General features: G+C 38.0%; 1 protein-coding gene across 2 annotated transcripts in view; it reads right to left on the reverse strand.

Annotated features, from left to right (window-relative positions):
* KMT2E (lysine methyltransferase 2E) overlaps positions 1–20,367 on the reverse strand; it is a 128,239-nt gene that overhangs the window by 18,254 nt on the left and 89,618 nt on the right. For both annotated transcript variants that reach the window (XM_030553090.1, XM_030552998.1), the window contains 7 exons: positions 10,533–10,697; positions 9,198–9,506; positions 7,195–7,449; positions 6,812–6,956; positions 5,647–5,900; positions 4,661–4,717; positions 164–730 (listed from right to left, as the gene is read on the reverse strand). In XM_030553090.1, coding sequence (XP_030408950.1) covers positions 164–730; positions 4,661–4,717; positions 5,647–5,900; positions 6,812–6,956; positions 7,195–7,449; positions 9,198–9,506; positions 10,533–10,697 — 1,752 coding nt within the window. The remainder of the gene's footprint in view (positions 1–163; positions 731–4,660; positions 4,718–5,646; positions 5,901–6,811; positions 6,957–7,194; positions 7,450–9,197; positions 9,507–10,532; positions 10,698–20,367) is intronic.

The following is a 20,367-nucleotide window of genomic DNA, read 5'->3' on the forward strand; positions in this document are numbered from 1 at the left end:
TAATCTGTCAATCATATAATGAAAATAATATCTGCATTGTAATACCTGTAAAAACTGATCGATAATAAATTTGTTTTTATTAATGTGGTTATTTATTCTCATAACAGTTATGCGTGTACTGGGCTATATAAAATAAATCATGAATGATGCTTAAAGTTGTAACCTTTTTCTTTTGTGGAGGATTCTGGGGTGTGCAATTTCCATCCATCAAGATGTCGTTATTGACAGTCCTTCCAAAGCCAGATGCAATTCCATCTTCTGAAGTACAAAAAACAGATGCTTCCATAAACATGCCTCTTGCATCATCTTGAATCAGGCACTTTGACTCACTTATTCTGAATCCACCTCCTACTTCCAACTGATGTGAAGGTGTCAAGTCCCTCAAATTAGAATTCATTGAAAAATTTATACCTGTCCTGTCTGGGCTTTTTACCCATGTAGAATAAATTGTACCCCGACCACACTGAGCAGTTTCTAGTTGGCTGTTAGAATCAGTCCTATCATGTGAGGGGGCTTCCAAGTTTTTATGCAGTGTACTTTGCTCAATTACTTCGAGTCCCAGCTGAAGGTCTGATACAGATTCCTTTTCTCCAGTGCACTGCCTGGTGACATCGGTCCTATTCCTTGGACTAGAATATCCAATAGTCTTTATTTCTTGCAGGCCCATTTCTGTCAGACTGGAATTTCTGAAAGAATTTAGTGCTAGAATTGTGGATGATCTGTCAAATCCCTGCATGAAAAAATAAAAATAAAAGAGTATATAGTAGATATTGACTATTTTTTCCACAAGGTAACTTTTCTTCTTATACTATTATTGAAGCTTCACTAGTGACTGAATCCTTAAAGCAGAATTAAATCCCTTTTAGTTATGGAAACAAAAGTTTTTAATCAGAATTAGACCATTTACTCTCAGAGGGCACATTTAAGAGGCACGTTCAAAATTACCCATCCCCCACCTTTTTTTTTTTTTTAAATGCTTTCCTTACCACCATCTTAACACATGAACATTTCGGAAGAGAAACAAACAAACAATCTCATGGATAAGCTAGTTTTTAAATCATCATGTTTCTACTTTTGCTATATATGTTGATAGATATAACATTTTAATCAAATAAAGATTTCTGAATTTGTTTGCAACATTAAAATACTGGTGTTAAATTTTAGATGTCAGCTCTTATGACAAAGAAATCTTAACAGAAGCAGGATTCCTGGTCCTAAAGAGCTTAAGTCACATATGGCAGGCTCCTTTCTAAGTAGTGCTTTACCTAACAAGTGCAAGAGGGTTCCCTACTACCAGGCCCACCAACAGGGAGGTGGGGGGTCAACTGCACCGTGGCCCAGTGATTTTAAAGGGCCCACGTAGATGGGATAGATAATTTTTATTAAAAACATACGTACGATTTAAAAAAAAAATCTGTTTTTTCTGCTGCTGCTACTCTGTACAGAGTGCCATCCCTCATTGTGACAGTAACAGTTTGCCAGAGCGCTGCTGCACCCTGCTCATCTGGACAGGGAGACTCTGAAGAGGAACAAGGTCCTTCTGTGCTACCAGATTTCCTCCCTCAGGGCTGCAGCTCCTTGCCAAACACAGCCAGCCAGTTCAGCCACCCAGTCAAGCCATCCTAAGTTTCCCCCTTCGCTGCTGATAGCACTGGCTCATGAACTGCTACCATGAGTGCAGGATGAGGGACAACCTCTACTGCTCAGCCATGGAACAAGATGCAGGTTTTCCCTCAGTCTTCACCCCTGGTTGCCTCCTCGGAGATCTCCCAGTAGATTTGGCACACCATGCCTGCTATCTCCTCATTGCTCTGGGTGATGATGTCCCAAGTCTTGTATTATATATTTTAACTTTGTTGGTCATATTCAGTTACATTCTGTATATCAGTTTTTTCCTTGTCTTTTACACATGAATTACAATTAGGTGTTTAATTAGCCTACTTGATACTTTAGGTGTTTTCTTTCTTTGTGCTTCTTTAAATGTTATATATAAAATTAATTTCATTCCATAATGTATTTCTTTAATTTAAATATATAATTCAAAATAACAAATTCTACATCTTGTATTTAGGCTCACGATTTGTTTAATACTGATACTGTAACTGGAAAAAAAAAAAGTTCAAGCAATGCCACAACTTATGCATAGGGCGTTCTAATGTGTTATCAATAGGATAAAAAGTAGTGTCATAAACCCCAGCCATCCCTTTCTAGAGAGGTCACTGACTGTTCTGCCCTGGGGCCTGGAATTGCTATCGCAGGCCTGCCTACTACCACTGACGGTCTAAATGTTTTCAAGAGAGAAATACCTTTCTAGGCATCACAGAAGGCTAGTAAATGAAACCTTAGGTCAGACACATAATACCACCTTATGCGAAAACTATACAAGCCCCGTGTCTAAGAATAATCAGTTAAAATATGAAGTACTCATTTAAATGAGCTTTACAGTTTATATATTCAACTGACATGAAAATTCGACAACCATGTAAAAGCAGCAAAGAATCATGTGGCACCGTATAGACTAACAGACGTTTTGGAGCATGAGCTTTCGTCGGTGAATACCCACTTCGTCAGATGCATGTAGTGGAAAGTTCCAGGGGCAGGTATGTATATACAGGCAAGCTAGAGATAATGAGGCAGTTCAATCAGGGAGGATGAGGCCCTGTTCTAGCAGTTGAGGTGTGAAAACCAAGGGAGGAGAAACTGGTTCTGTAGTTGGCAAGCCATTCACAGTCTTTGTTTAATCCTGAGCTGATGGTGTCAAATTTGCAGATGAACTGAAGCTCAGCAGTTTCTCTTTGAAGTCTGGTCCTGAAGTTTTTTTGCTGCAGGATGGCCACCTTAAGGTCTGCTATAGTGTGGCCAGGGAGGTTGAAGTGCTCTCCTACAGGTTTTTGTATATTGCCATTCCTAATATCTGATTTGTGTCTGTTTATTCTTTTCCGTAGCGACTGTGCAGTTTGGCCGATGTACATAGCAGAGGGGCATTGCTGGCATATGATGGCGTATATTACATTGGTGGACGTGCAGGTGAATGAACCGGTGATGGTGTGGCTGATCTGGTTAGGTCCTGTGATGGTGTCGCTGGTGTAGATATGTGGGCAGAGTTGGCATCGAGGTTTGTTGCATGGATTGGTTCCTGAGCTAGAGTTACTATGGTGCAGTGTGCGGTTACTGGTGAGAATATGTTTCAGGTTGGCAGGTTGCCTGTGAGCGAGGACTGGCCTGCCACCCAAGGCCTGTCAAAGTGTGGGATCCATGCAACAAACCTCAATGCCAACTCTACCCACATATCTACACCAGCAACACCATCCCAGGACCTAACCAGATCAGCCACACCATCACCGGTTCATTCACCTGCACCTCCACCAAGATAATATACGCCATCATATGCCAGCAATGCCCCTCTGCTATGTACATCGGCCAAACTGGACAGTCGCTACGGAAAAGGATAAACGGACACAAATCAGATATTAGGAATGGCAATATACAAAAACCTGTAGGAGAACACTTCAACCTCCCTGGCCATACTATAGCAGACCTTAAGGTGGCCATCCTGCAGCAAAAAAACTTCAGGACCAGACTTCAAAGAGAAACTGCTGAGTTTCAGTTCATCTGCAAATTTAACATCATCAGCTCAGGATTAAACAAAGACTGTGAATGGCTTGCCAATTACAAAACCAGTTTCTCCTCCCTTGGTTTTCACACCTCAACTGCTAGAACAGGGCCTCATCCTCCCTGATTGAACTGCCTCATTATCTCTAGCTTGCCTGCATATACATACCTGCCCCTGGAACTTTCCACTACATGCATCTGACGAAGTGGGTATTCACCCACGAAAGCTCATGCTCCAAAACGTCTGTTAGTCTGTAAGGTGCCACAGGATTCTTTGCTGCTTTTACAGATCCAGACTAACACGGCTACCCCTCTGATATTCGACAACCATGTTAATTCTAACCTACAAGATGTACTTAACAACAACATGCATCAGTGAATAATTTTTTCCACATGTTCAGAGGTACATTTTGAGTCATTCTTAAGACTCCGATTAGAATATACAAGGTGAATTTCTCAAGAACTACTTTTAGCTGAATGTGTAAGACATAACAGTATTAGAAGTATGTATAAATAACCTTTACTGATCATTTCTAGACATTTCAGTGCTTACGGGTTTGGAATTTTTTTTAATATTAACACTGTAGTTAATTATTTCACCAACTTCAACTCTTAAATTTTGTTGCTGGTAAGCTACAAAATAATGCACTGTTTATGATTGTCTTCTTCTGGAAGAAATTTCATTTATATGTTCTCAAATGTATGGATCATGTTGCCCTCTAGTCTACAGAGAATCTAAGCTCTAAGCGGGACAAAGAAAGGAGGAACAAATGGAAGGTAAGTGGGAGAATATGGAAGGATGGGAAAAGGATGAAAAAGAGGGAGCAGATAACAAGGAAGGGGAAGGGATACATAAAGAGAAAAATGGGGAATCTGTAGTGCAGAAGTGGACAAACTGAGCTCAAAGAAAAATTATTTGCCACATTTTCACCAATTGACCAATTTTTGGTTTGTTTACTATTGGTCTTGCAAAATGAGATTTTTCTGCTAATGAATATGTACAGATGAATCAGCAGACTTTTCTACAGTTTCTCACAAAAATTCTTACCTCTTGACTGTAAGCTCGCCTCTTAATTTCTGGGGAACTGTCAGGTGAGGAAATATTCTGCACAAATAAGAAATTTAGTAAGATTCAAGTTCAATCTTAACATAGGGTGACAAGGACATATGAGAAATAAGAATGAAACAACTTAAGTTTCCATTCTTCAAATCAGTGTAAGAAGTGGTTCTGTTTCAATTTAATGGCATAAAAGCAACTGTTCAGTAACTCTTGTTGACAGTAACCACAACATACAAAAGTTAACAGGCTATTAATTATATATTACAATGAAACACAAAGAAAAGCACATCTCTGCTTCAATACTGTTGACCCTTCATTCTTTTCAGATTTTGAAAGTAAACTAATAATATCTAGATCTTGTTGGTAACAGTACAATTTTTAGGCCCTGATTTTCCAGTAAGATGTGTGCAAGTGGATGTGCCCAGAGAAGACCCACTGAAGTCAATGGGGCTCAATACAAGCATAAGAATTCACCCAGATGGTTCTGATTGCTGAACCAGGACCTTTAATAGTAACTTACCGTGTAGTCTCAATGAGCAGTTTGGAGTTTATCTACATGGCACTGGTAAATCATGCCAGAGGGGTGTGATTTATAAAGGTCTTATAAAGGTAATGTGTTGCATTCTAACTGCCCCTTGTAGACTCTGCTGGCACACTCTAAAAACCCAAACTAGGTACCTTTTAGAGCATGCCAGCAGGAATCACATGGGGCAGTCAGAGGGCAACATGTTAGAGAGCTTTACAAAATCACCCCCCCCCAGTGCACTTTGCTGTTCCATGTAAACAAGACCTTATGTTCCACAAATAGAAACCAAGTCTGATAATCTTGGTGCTTAAAGCAACTGGCTAATGAGTTTTAAGTGCAAAACAAGACAGTACTTTTTATATATATTATATAAAATCAGAAAATGTCTTATTTATAAAGATGGGGGTGGGGGGGAGAGTAAATATTCATGTTCATCTGAAAATCTCACCTCAAAGTGCATGGCATTTCCATGTATACATGGAGTCACGGGGGTAACTGGTGAATATATGGGTTTATAACCATTCCTACAAGTTTCATCTTCTGCTTTTATCCTAGGAGGAGTAGCGAACAATGATGGGTCTGTGGCAGTGGTATCAGCATGTGTTGGCGTGGCATATGGAGAAGGAGTAGGTGTGGAGGTTTCTGAATAAGCAGAATCCAACAACTGATAGAATCTTCGTTTTTTTAGTGGTGTTGTTAGATCTATACGTTAAATAGAAAAAAAGAGTAGGAAACAATATCTTGCTGATCTTATAGTCATTCTTCCTCATTTTGTAAAGACTTAGGCATGCAATAAAGTTACAAATATAACACATTAAACCAGTTAGGCAGTCAAATTAAAGAAATGCCTCCACGAAAAGTCTTAAATGTGAAAAATCAATTACAATCCTAACAAATTACTGAAGGCAACATAGACTTTAAGAACTAAAAAATTGTCAAAGTTAACTTAAATAATGGAAAAAATATTATAAATTACCAAAGATACAAACACACATCAGTAATTACATCATGAAAATTCTTCAGCTCAAAAATGAAAACTATCAACATGTTTATAACTTTGGATAGGAAACATTTCACAGACTTCATATGCCAATGTTGCTTAGTTTCACCACATTCTCATTTTATATTAAATAAATAATTTTAAGACTAGGTAATTTTTCTGTTAATTTTTTATTCAAGCAACTCCCATTTAAATTAAATAGGAATTTTGGATAATACAAAGACTGCAGGAATGGGTCTATAACCTGAAGTGAGCAGAACAACATGAAATACTTCCTCTAAACCATATTTTCTCTCAGTGAAACCCTTAAAATTCCAAAGATTAGAAGATATTCATATATATGTGTCAATTTACACTAGGTGGAATAACAAACTATAGTATACCACAATTATTTTCATCCCATATTTCAAGTGTTCTAATATGACAAGAACAAAGAAAAGAGTGCATATTACTCCATATTAAGTAGGATTTTCCTACACCTGTCCACTAGAATATTTGTTGTTTATATGGGGCTTTTATAGTTTGAAAACCATTTCCTCAGTAATTTAAAAAATATTAAGCCACTTCAAAAGATTAAGGAAATCTTATAATATTTAAGTGTTAAAAACTTCACCTGGTAAGGAACAGCTGTCGTTCAATAATAATGGGCTTTTATTTTCACCATTGATCACAGGACTTCTAGATCTTTCTTGAGATGGAGAATTAAATCTGTCTAGCACTGTTGAGTTTTCTTCTTCCAAAGCTTGCTTCAACCAACGCTGTCATAAAAAGAAAACTTTCAAAAATTAGATGTAATTTCATTTCTAATTGAAACTAGTTCTGAACACGTTACAGACGGTAGAGCAGTTCCAAACACTTCAAGTTCCAACACAGGATTCATGCTTACAAACAAGAATTGAGATTAAATAAGAGGGAGTTGGGGGGAAAAAGAAAACCCACAGAAACAAGCAATTTGCCTTCTGTTTTAAAGCCAGGTTAAGTCAAAGGATTCATTACCTTCTTGCAAGAGCCAGTAATGTTTTCCATGGGTTCTTTTCTCCTCCTTTTTTCTGAAAGGAATGGTGAAGTAAAACGAATATAGTGCTTAGGAGTAGAATATACATGTGGACTGTAAGTGAGACCTGGTAAAGAATTCAATTGCGTAGCCAGAACTTCAGGATCTGTAGTTATACGCAGAGGCCTTTCAGAAATGCTGTCTATAGGCTTTCCTGTCTTCTCATTCTTCTCACTTAACCATTCACTGACCAAGTGCTAGAGAAAAAGGGGAAAATATCAATGCTTATAAAGTTGTACATAAGAAATTGCTAAATGCAACTTACAAAATGGTTTAGTATCTCAATCCTTCTGCATTTGATAAATCATATGTACTTTTTGGCTCATACAATATATGGATATCTAGTTTTCTGGACTATAAGCTTACAAATCTTTAACATCTAACATACAGATCAGCTTGCAATTTCTCATTGATAATTTTCTTCACACTTCCTAAAATTCTAGCTAGCTTGTATGTTTCTTACCATCCTTGAGATGGTTCTTTTTTATAAGCTACATTATCAGTTTATGTTAGAGTTTATTTTTCGTAGTGAGTATGAATGAAATGAGTTTTCATTTACATAAGGCTTTTTACATGTTAAAAAGTGTTGGGTGCGGTTCGCTTTTTCAGCAGATTCTGTTAATAGTATATAAAGCTTCATTAATTTATCATCCAGCAAACAGTCTGGAATGAGACTAAATCACATCGTTATTTTAGGCTAAATCATAAAGCTGTCTTTATACTGATGGCAAGACAACTCCCATCTTTTCATGTGCTGTGTATTTATACCTGCCTACCTTATTTTCCACACCATGCATCTGATGAAGTGCATTTTAGCTTATGCCCAAATAAACTTGTTAGTCTTTAAGGTGCAACAAGGACTCCTCGTTGTTTTTGCTGATACAGACTAACACAGCTACCACTCTGAACCCTTTCTACTGATGGTAACTTCAAATGTTCAATTTACATTTCATCAAAATTTGGAAATTGGTTTTTCATTTACTCTATTATCCTCCCATCTCATCTGAGTTTGTATTCAATTACAACATCAGCACAATTATATACATGTGCAAATTCACGAGGCCACCTAAAAGGCCAAAGATTATCATAATAAAATGCACAGTTTTGATAACTGGTGAAATAATTCAATACAAAAAGATCTAGATGTTAAATACTGCTAAACTAACAGTGGAATTATTTACATGATTTTGAACTAGGACCACGGTGCTGGTTCTTTCATTAATATTATGCCAGATACTTCTGTGTGCGGGGCCGAAAGTTCTTCGGCACTTGTCTCTAATGTATGACTCTCCTAAGTACTTGAGGCAGCTGCTATGGGGAAACAAACCTGGGAGACCGGGACATACCCCGCTTGGAGCAAAGTCTCTGCTGGGACCTTAACAGCTAACTATTAACTACATTTAACTACTTAACACTAACTGCTATGAACAAAACTATTTACATGGCCCTACGCTTAAAGACAATAGATGGAAAACTGCTAGCCCTTGCAATGCAAGGGAAGGTGCTCCCACTAACCACTACAGGCAGTAAGAAGGAATTAAGAGGGCATAGTGTCAGCGGCACCTGATTTACAGACACATGAGCGCAGAACTTGAGGGGGTGCCACTGCCAACCCTACAGATATGGCTAAGGCAAAAATCTCCGATGACTGTGCATGTGGACACGTGCACCCCTAGAATGGAATTGACATGAGCAAGCATTCGAAGAAGAATGTATTTTATCAGCTGTAACCAACTTGTTGTAGAATTCCATTAATTATTTTAGCCTCTTAGATTACCAACAGTGACATGCCAAAAATCTATGATGTTCATATCAGTGAAGTCAAGGAGTTACATAACATACATCACATTAAGCACAAATTTTGGTATCTTTCTATAAAAGTTTTTTTTTTTTTTTCCTTAACGTTCCTCTTTTTATAGATATTTGTTTTTATAGACAGACATACCTTCTTTGTTTTAGGATACTTAGCAGGGCATTTATTAAGTGCTGGAACTTCTGTTTCAGTAACTATTTCTGCAATAGTAGTTTCTGTTTCAGGCTCAGCTGCAAGTGCAGTGTTCTCAGGTTCATTCTGTTGTGAAGCAACTTCCACATCTGGAGAAGATGGCTGGATATCTGAACATGTGCTGACAGTTCTGTGTCGTCTACGCTGCTGTCCAATATGTGTTCTGCTCCGAGAGAAGCTTTTTCTTTGTTTAGCTCTATTAACTTTGGCAGGGGTTGGCCTGGTGGCAGTTTCCTCTTTTGCTGATTCCTGGTGCAAGATATAGCAGCTAAAGTAGTTACATACATGACTAAAAATAAAACAAGACTGATTTCCCTCATTCTTAGAGGTTTAAAAGACTAACACAGTTTCTGGCTTTAAAATGGAAATATTTAATGCCAATACCCTTTCAAGACACAAACGTGCATGGGGTTTCCTGTATGTTTATATGAAATATCAGGCACTAGCTACTGTCAAAGAGGAATCTGGAGTGGAAAAACAACTGGTCTAATTGACTTGGTAATTCCTCTGCTGAACTATGATAGTTTCTAACTACATTGGTCTATAGTGAATCTATTTATCTCATAAATCTCTTTCCGGGCAAGGGCCTTGTTCCCTTGTTTGTCTGAAATGCCCCAGCACACCTTTGGTGCTACATAAATAATGCTCCTAAATATGTTAACTGTGAATATTTTGGACTTTTCCTTGTCTCTGTTATATCTGCATACTAAAGAAAGGCAAAATATTTAATACAGAGAATACAGTACTATATAGCAAGGAAAGTATTTCCCACTGGTGATTAATGCTTTTAACCATGGCTGTTACAAACAGCACAGTTATATTTTACACATACCTGACAAAGTTATTACTTTAAATCTAAGCAATTACAATGGCATGCATAATATTTAATATATTATAGTACTTTCTCTTTGAAGATCACCATGTGTATCAGACATAACAAACTAAGCCATACAAAACGCCTGGAGTTAGGATTAGAGTGCCGTCTGACTCTGTCTTGAACTCTAAATACTAGCCAATGCAGTCTCCATGTAACTCTTGTGTGTACATAAACTCTTAATTTAGCTGCTGTTCTTCAACTATGGTTATACTAATTTATCTATTCTTGAAAGATTAAAAAAAAATATACCATGTCATGTCAAAATTTGAAGTAAAATCCAAAAAACAAAATATGCAATTAAGATTTCAAAAATTTTAGACTAAAAATGTATTTTGAATTCCAAACTTAATTTTTAAGAAGGTAATATTTAATACTTGTTTTAAGTTACAGATAGCTACCTGAATAAACTCTGTGTCACTGATAATCTGTGATTCCTTGCATTCCGATTTAACCTCCGTTTTAGCTGTGCTGATTCTTTCCAAAGCCTGTTCTCTTCTTTTTTCTCTTTTCTCTAGTCTGGCAAAAGCTTGCAGAATAGCTTCCATTTTCCGTTCTTCTCTTGTCTGAAGGATATAGTAAGGATTTATCAGATATCAGACATCAGTTTCATATACAAAATGCACACATTTTGATTTTTAAAAGATGCTTAAAAAATACGATATACATAATGTCTTCATGTGTGGGTCATATTCAGCCAAAGCTCAGAGACAATGACTGTTAGTACACCTCTACCTCGATATAACGCTGTCCTCGGGAGCCAAAAAATCTTACCGCGTTATAGGTGAAACCACGTTATATCGAACTTTCTTTGATCCATCTGAGTGTGCAGCCCTGCCCTCCTGGAGCACTGCTTTACTGCGTTATATCCGAATTCGTGTTATATCAGGTCACGTTATATCGAGGTAGAGGTATATCATGAGAATTCTTACCAGCTCCATCACACACATAAAGTAGGGTTTCCTGTTTTGGACTAGAACCAATAGCATTTAAAAATAAGCATTTACCAGTAATCAGTTACATTAGAAATGTAAAAATAGCATGTTGCTCCAGGTCTCAAGCCCTCTGGCTATTATTTGTCTGGCCAGTATTTGTATGTTGCTCCAAGTCAATTTCACAATAGGAATACTGCAAAACTGATGGCCAGAGGAAAATGAACATTACTTATCAGGAACAATACAAATAAACACAGAGTTTTTCAACATTACATATGCCAACGCAGTATTTTATTTTTTTAATTTAAAACACTATATATGTCAAAATAGGTTCCCTTAGGTTAATATACCAACATTTCCATACAGAGAAACTAGATTCTCAGTATGAATGCATGAGTAATTTAGGTCCTGATCCTTGTGCACAGACAGACCTCTTGCACCCACAGAGAGCTCCATTTATGTAAATGCACAAGTTACAGGATCAGATGCTTTGATTAAAAGCTCTGAGTCAAGGACTTGTCTTTTCAGTTTCTGTGAAGGGCCATACATACCTATGGCAAGGTATTTTTATTATTACTACTAACATTAATCTTGCTCCAGTAAAGACTGGGCACAATAGAGAAATACATTTTATGTTAAAGAAAGGGGAAACTTACAAATAACTATGCTGTTCCTAATAGTGAAACAAAGGGGCAAAATAAAGCTCCAGCTCTGCACCTGTTTTACTAATACAGTAACTCCTCGCTTAATGTTGTAGTTATGCTCCTGAAAAAATGCTACTTTAAGCGAAATGATATTAAGCAATTCCAATTTCCCCATAAGAATTAATGTAAATGTGTGTGGATGGGTGTTAGGATCCAGGGAAATTTTTTTCGCCAGACAAAAAAGACCACACAAAATTATATAGATATATACCTATCTCATAGAACTGGAAGGGACCTTGAAAGGTCATGGAGTCCAGTCCCCTGCCTTCACAGCAGGACCAAATACTGTCCCTGACAGATTTTTGCCCCAGATCCCTAAATGGCCCCATCAAGTATTAAACTCACAACCCTCAGTTTAGCAGGCCAATACTCAAAACCACTGAGCTATCCCTCCCACAGTATAAATTTTAAACAAACAATTTAATACTGTACACAGCAATGATGATTGTGAAGCTTGGCTGAGGTGGTGAGGTCAGAGGGTGGGATATTTCCCAGGGAATGCCTTACTGCTAAATGATGAACTAGCACTCAGCTGAGCGCTCAAGGGTTAACAAATTGTTGTTAATGTAGCCTCACACTCTACAAGGCAGCATGAATGGAGGGAGGAGACACAGTATGGCAGACTGTGTGTGTGTGAGAGAGAGAGAGAGAGACACACACACACACAGGCATTGCCCTTTTAAGTAGGCTGACCCCACTCTTAAGTACACTGCCTTTTTAAGTAGATCAACAAGTTGAGACAGAAGCTGCTGCCAGCAAACGCCCTCCTGAGCCCTGTCATGTCCCCCTGCTCTGTGGAGTTGGGGCTGAGGAATGGAAGACACCCTGACATTAGCACCTCTCCCCGACCCTCAGCTAGGGTGACCACATGTCCGGATTTTATAGGGACAGTCGCGATATTTGGGGCTTTTTTTTTTTTAAATATGGGCTCCTATTACCCCCACCCCCTGTCCCGATTTTTCACAGGTGCCATCTGGTCACCCTACCCCCAGACCCACACAGCAAGCAGGAGGATCCCAGGAACAGCTCCAAGGCAGAGAGCAGGACCAGCACAAGGCAATGGGAGGAGGGACAGCAGAACTGATCGGCAACTGATAGCCTGCTGGGCGGCTGCTGCACAGGAAACTTAGGGAAGCGAGGAGCTGATATGAGAGCTGCGGGTCCACCATGGTTCCAAGTCCCAACCTGCTAGCTCCAATGGGCTGCTCTTTCTGCAAGCAGTGGACAAAGTAGGCAGCTGCCAAACAACAATATAAGGGAGCATTGCGCAACTTTAAACGAGCGTGTTCTCTAATTCATCAGCAACAAAACAATGTTAACCGGGACAAGGTTAAGTGAGGAGTTACTGTATCTGAAGGTAAAGCTTTATATTTTATATACATTATTTTATATGGGAGGAAAGATGGCTCAGTGGTTTGAGCATTGGCCTGCTAAAGCCAGAGTTGTGAGTTCAATCCTAGAGGGGGCCATTTAGGGATCTGTGGGAAAATCAGTAGTTGGTCCTGCTAGCGTAGAAGTTCTATGAGATAGATATATCCATTTATTATTATATTTGCAATTATGGTGATGGAGCTGTAGTTAGACTTAATTCTATTCTGATTGTGCAGGATTATTATGCAGCCCTATCTGCAGCATAGTTAAAGTTGCTATACAGAGTTCAGCTTTAAACTTTCATTCTGTATACATCTAATTGAATGGCAAAACCAAAATAAATATGAACTTGGTTACTAATTGCATTTTTTTCATGGTGGTTTGATGAATAATAAACTGACATAGAATACAGTTCAAAATTAACCTCTTTTGGTGGTCTATATTTCAGAACTTAACCATAATGGAAAATGTATGCTAAGGCAAATGTGCTATATTTCATTTGATGACAAATCTGCCACTACATCAATCTTGACAAAAATTTAAAAAAAAAGAAAAAAGAAAGAATCCTTCACCATACATCACTGTGTACTGCAACTTCAAGGTTGCACTTTAACAGTTGCCTCAGCAGCATTAAGGCAGAATAAATGCCCAAATGCATGGGATATGAGACAGTCACATGTGCTGATCTGTTGATATAAAGCATATGAAATCGTAAAAGTTTTGCATTAAAATGCAAGTTCAGTAAAGTTGGGTTACATATTGCTTTTTAGATCAATTGGGGATGGAAATGAAAACCTAACAGAGTGTTGTAGTACCTCATCCATAGCTTTGCAGGCAATATGAAGGTGGAAAGAAATGCAAACATCTTTTCCCTCACCATCTTAAAATTTGTTTAAGATTATGGGAGGATGGAGCATATCCTGCTGCAACCTGAAACACCACTAAACATAGCGCTTTAGTTGCTATTTAAACAGAATTCAGTGTCAAATGGTGTTCACTTGCATAAAACTCACCATGCAAAGATTGAGCACCTGATGGTATAATGTGTATTTTAGAAAAAGAATACACATTTCTAAATTTCTCTCAGTCTTAGATTTTACGTTTTTAAGAAGAAATGATAGATCAAATATGAATACTATATAAATCACTTAGGTTTTTTGGGAAAGGCAAAAGATATGTAACATTAAACCATTCCTATTCTGTCATACCCTAAGGAAGTGGTTTTCCAGCACAATAAATACTTGTTAACACAAAGTTACATTTAGGCAGTATAGAACATAATCCATAAACTGGCCACCACAGGTCTTCTCCTCATTAACTTAGAGTTAGACTGACTTAATTGCCTTTTATCTCTTCCTTATTTTAATCTGAAAGAACTTAAGAGAGATGCTCTCATCCTCTCTTAAAATATCTGGTATTCGATCTACAGAGCAAAATTACCTTTGTAGGATGTCACTTGTCTCATGACCCTACCCAAAGGCAAGGTAACATCATGGCACTCACTAGAAGTTTATGAAGGACATTTTTTTTTCCTCTATAATAAAAATCTTCAATTGCACTGAAGATATTTACTTCTCCCCAGCTAAAACAGCAACAGTTTGAGACTAAACTGCATAACTCATATTTTATAATCCTCATTTTGGCAAACGTGACTAGAAAAATCAAAAGGCTAACTACTAACAAATGTCATAATGCAACACTGAAAATTAAACAGATTATATAATACTTTCAGATGCATATTCTAACTTTGCATTGCTATGTTAGTAAAAATCTGATCGGATACTAATGCATCTAATTTAAAGTAGGTATTTCAAGTTGTGGAAGGTGGATCAGTCATTTAAATTTGGATTTCAGGGACTCAAAAAAAAAAAAAAAAAAAAGTCTGGCTGAGGGAAGTGATGAGGTACGAAGTCCCCATTTCTTCAAATTTACCTTTAACAGGTAATGGCAGAAGTTAGTGAAAGACAGAGACCTATATGATCAACTTGTACACTATGCCCATGCTAATGTAGAATTACTCTCCATAGTACATTTTCTAGTGTTTTGTCCAATATAGGTAAATGTCTTAAAGCAATGGGCCACCATAATTTTCCCTCAAAGCCTACTGCTCATGTTTATAGCTGTGTTTAGGAAGCATTTCCTGATGTTCAGGGTATTTTCCTTTTCATATTTGTACTCCTATGTGTCTTTATTAAAATATTTTGGACAGAGTTGTTTCACCCTGTCACTCCACAGCATTTAACTAAGATACACATGAATTAATTCAGTCTTTCCTCATAAGCAACTGTATGTGTATTCTCTAATTCTGTGGCATCCATTCCTTGCTGCAGAATTATGTTCCAGTTTCTAAGCCTTTTTTTTTTTTAAATGAAAAAATTTCTAGCTACTATGGTGGTGAAGATTAACCTTGAAAACATGATCAGAGGGTAACAGTTTTGTCTACGGACAGCCTGAAAGAGATCTGAGGTATGAAAAGCCTCCAAAAACATTAGTGGGGTGCTGACTGACCCCAACAAAGACAATTTTAAATGTCAGTGTCATTAAAGACAGGGTCAGCTTTCATCTGAATGTTTACCTATTACTGTCATATGTTAAAGCTAAAGTTTCTTTAAATATTAGAGAAAATCTGGTATTATTTACTTTGCACATTTATACTACTTGGCATACAGTCCATTTCATTGTGTTCCATTTACATGAGTCTTCTGCACAGCAACATAGAGAAAAAGGTATTACAAAAACAAAATGTGATTTTAAAACCACAAAAATCGGCCTTACGGGGATCAACCAGTCTCATATCACTGAAGGTGCCAAAACTTAACCTGCAGGAAGAAAACAGTTCACATGGAGAAAGTGATGCAAAAAACCTAGTGAAGGGCCCATACACAAAGCCACGTTAGCTAAATAAAAGGGGAGTAAGTCCACAAGCAGCAGAGAAATTAAGGTGAGTGAGGTGGGAGATAAACCCAAGTTCCTGATGTCAGTGGCAAGAGACAGACTGACTGTAATTGCCAAGTGTAATACTAATTTTTAAACTACCTCATCTCCTGTCTCTACTTCTTACATTTTCAAACATGCTCTTTGGTGCTTTCTGCCAGGCTGCCCCCCATGCTTGGGAGGAGCTCCCTGTAAAACATCTGCAAAGCTACCTCATTATCCTCCTCTTCCAAGATGCCTACAAAAAACTGGATAACAATTAGGCTGTGGTATGCTGAGATCATTGCCTTTCATGGAAGACCAAAAATGTTTTACTGTTTCCTTGTACTCCCCAGCCATTTATATTGCATTCATCTGTGGTCTCTACCTTATATTTAGACCAAGTTCTCTGGAGCAGAGATAGTCTTTGCTTTGTGTTTGTATCAGACCTAGCACAATCGGGTCCTGGGTCCATGATTGGGGCCCACAAGTGCTACAGTAACACTGCTACTACTAATAATTAACAAAGGACCCTCTGACAGATATAGTTAAACTACATATTAAAATTTGAGGGCTCAATCTTTCTCATGTTAGAAACTCAGGCCCATAGCGTCTGCATTAATGCATCAAGATGCCCAGTTTTGAAGCAGACAAAACATTCAGGCTCAATGTAATTAAAGCCAAAACTATAATATAGTTTCTTAACAATTTGGCATTCAAAAGCTTATATTACACTTGAGAAGATCATAAACCCAATAGAATAGTTAAAGGAGATTATGCAGGTCAAAAGATAATGCACCCTGCCACACAATTCTATGACACTAAAAGTACTAAGGAGATGAGGAGTCCACTTCACATTGGTAGTTCCCAGCAGAGAGAATGTAAACATGGCACCTCTTTACGCATTAGATCTGTTCCCTGTAGATGTTCAGGATAAAATTTGTTTAAATACCAAAACTGACTTATTAGCACTGAAGAGCAGATACAGCTTTGAGTGACAACAGAAGTCTATTCTTGCTCATAAATCCAAAGAACTTAAGTAGATGCTAACTGTAGGGACAAATTCTGATCTCAGTTATACTCATATGTAGGGCCCTACCAAATTAACAGTCCATTTTGGTCAATTTCACGATTATAGGATTTTTTAAAATAGTAAATTTCATGATTTCAGCTATTTAAATCTCAAATTTCATGGTGTTGTAACTGAAGAGGTCCTGACCGAAAAAGGAGTGGCGGGGGGGGGAGGGGGGAATTTTGCAAGGTTATTGTAGGAGGGTTGTGGTACTTCTACCCTTACTTCTGCATTGCTGCTGGCGGTGGAGCTGAGCAACTGAAGAGCAGCAGCTGCTGGCTAGGAACCCAGCTCTGATGGCAGAGCTGCTGCCATCAGCAGCGCAGAAGTAAGGATGGCATGATATGGTACTGCCACCCTTACTTCTGTGTTGCTGCTGGCAGGGCGCTGCCTTCAGAGCTGGGTGCCTGGCCACTAGCTCCACTGAAGGCAGCGTAGTAGTAAGGGTGGCAAAACTGCAGCCCCTTAAAATAACTTTGTGACCCCCATGCAACTCCTTTTTGGGTCAGGACCCCCAGTTTAAGAAATGCTGGTCTTCCCCATGAAATCTGTATAGTATAGGGTAAAAGCACACAAAAGACCAGATTTCATAGAGAGAGACGAGATTTCACGGTCCATGATGAGTCTGGTAAAAAACCTGAGTTGCACAGGTGTACCTGATGGCAGAATTCAAACCAAAAGATCTTTACTACATACAATATTGATTGAGTAGATGAGCCCAAAAAATTCTTCTTTTTAGATCTTTGGCAGAATTTACTGTGCTGGCAGCTAAAAATAATTGTTTAGTCCTTGCAGACCAAGCAAATTTTATTCAGAAAGTAATGAAACAAAACAAACAGAGCCTCAAAAATGCTGTTTTTACAGTCACTTCAGGATAGAACAGTAATCAACTTATTACTTCAAAATGAAGGTGAATAAAGACCAGAAAATTTATGTGCAGAATTCCCCCAAGAGTATGCTCTGGTTTCTTTACTGCATGGTCTTAGCTCATGGAGTCTTTCAGCTTGATATTCCATCTGATGCTCTATTCCAGCTGTGTCTGTTCTTCTCACTGTTCTATCAGCATGGAAGAACACAGGCATAGGTCTTATTGGGTAAAGAACAGCTGTCACCAAAGCATCATCTCTGCATCTTGCTAAGGACAGGGCTCAGTGGAAAATAATTTTAGGACTTTCATAGAATATCAGGGGACCTCAGGAGGTCATCTAGTCCATCCCCCAGCTCAAAGCAGGACCAATCCCCAGAGAGATTTTTGCCCTTGACCCCCTCAAGGATTAAACTCACAACCCTAGGTTTAGCAGGCCAATGCTCAAACCACTGAGCTATGGATGCTATGATTGTCCTTCCCTTTCCAGTCTTAAATTTGGTCTTCTTGGCTATGTCAGCAAATGTTCTGATGCCAGATTTCTTGACTGGGCTGATGAACCTCTCACAAATGTCCCCATTTGTTTTTCACCAACATCTGCTATTTGATGTTACATGCACTCAAGTAGGTAGCTGGATAAAAATCCACTGGATGTGATTTGCACCCAAATAGGTTTGTCGTACTTTTCATGACATGGCTGGTAAGAGCTGTATCATGGTCTCCATCCGTCTTCAGTACAGAGGCAAGAACTTGTTTGTGGACTTTGTCTCCACTACTTCTTGTTAGGCTACTTCTTTCTTCCATAGCTTTTGCATATTCATAATACAAAGCTATGTATTGTCATCCAGAACTATTACTGACTTGTGCGTAAGTGTCACTGAATTAAAAAACTAGTTTCTAGAATATTTCAAAGGCTAGTACTGCATACATAGGCAATTACAAATTAAAACCTTCTAGCAGTCAGACGAGGTGCTACCTTGTATGTACAAAAGCTTACAAGTAGAGAAGCATTACATTAGGATGTGATGTAAATTTGTATCTACTCACTATGCAGTACAAAGTATGAGCATGTAATCTACTACTATTGGTGCACAATCTTAGCGTGAAACTGATCTGGTTAGTATACTTCAATAGTTTTCTATATTTTCTATTATAATCAATGGTAAAATTCTCTGAAAATTTGAGAATAAGATGTGAAAACATTTTATGTTAATTTACTGCAAAAAATTGATATTTGCCATTTCTGTCACAGGCTAAACAGCTTCATTGTTTCTGAAAAAAATACTTGCCCATGCAAACCCAATAAAAATATTTTGATTACAGCTGTTGATTAATCACAGTTAACTCAAAAAATTGTGATAAAAAATTAATTGCAATTAATTGCATTGTTAAGCAATAGAATACCAATTGAAATTTAAATTTTTGTATGTTCTTCTACATTTTCAAATATATTGATTTCTATTGCAACACAGAATACAAAATGTACCGTGCTCACTTTATATTATTTTTTATTACAAATAAACTAATAAAAGAAACGGTATTTTAGTTCACCTTAGACAAGTAATGTTGTGCAATATATTTACGGTGAAAGTGTAACTTACAAACGTATAAATTTTGTGTTACATAACTGCACTCAAAACCAAAACAATGTAAAAGCCTACAAGTCCACTCAGTCCTACTTCTTGTTCAGACAATCACTAAGACAAACAAATTTGTTTACATTTGCAGGAGATAATGCTCCTGCTACTTATTTACAATGTCGCCTGAAAGTGAGAACAGGCATCTGCATGGCACTTTTGTAGCCAGCGTTGCAAGGTATTTACGTGCCAGATATGCTAAAGACTCGTATGCCCTTCATGCTTCGGCCACCATTCCAGAAGACATGCTTCCATGCTGATGATGCCTGTAAAAAAGTGTTAATTAAATGTGTGACTGAACTCCTTGGGGGAGAACTGTAGGTCTCCTGTTCTGTTTTAGCTACATTCTGCCATATATTTCATGTTATAGCAGTCTCTGATGATGACCCAGCACATGTTTAAGAACATTTTCACAGCAGATTTGACAAAACGCAAAGAAGGTACCAATGTGATATTTCTAAAAATAGCTATAACACCTGACTCAAGATTTAAGAATCTGAAGTGCCATCCAAAATCTGAGAGGGACAAGGTGTGGAGCATGCATTCAGAAGTCTTAAAAGAGCAACACTCTGATGCAGAAACTACAGAACCTGAACCACTAAAAAAGAAAATCAACCATCTGCTGGTGGCATCCAACTCAGATGATGAAAATAAACATGCATCAGTCCGCTCTGCTTTGGATCGTTATCGAGCAGAACCCATCATCAGCATGCACGCATGTCCTCGGTAATGGCAGTTG

Source organism: Gopherus evgoodei, chromosome 1, assembly GCF_007399415.2.
Source record: "Gopherus evgoodei ecotype Sinaloan lineage chromosome 1, rGopEvg1_v1.p, whole genome shotgun sequence".
Taxonomy (NCBI): domain Eukaryota; kingdom Metazoa; phylum Chordata; order Testudines; family Testudinidae; genus Gopherus; species Gopherus evgoodei.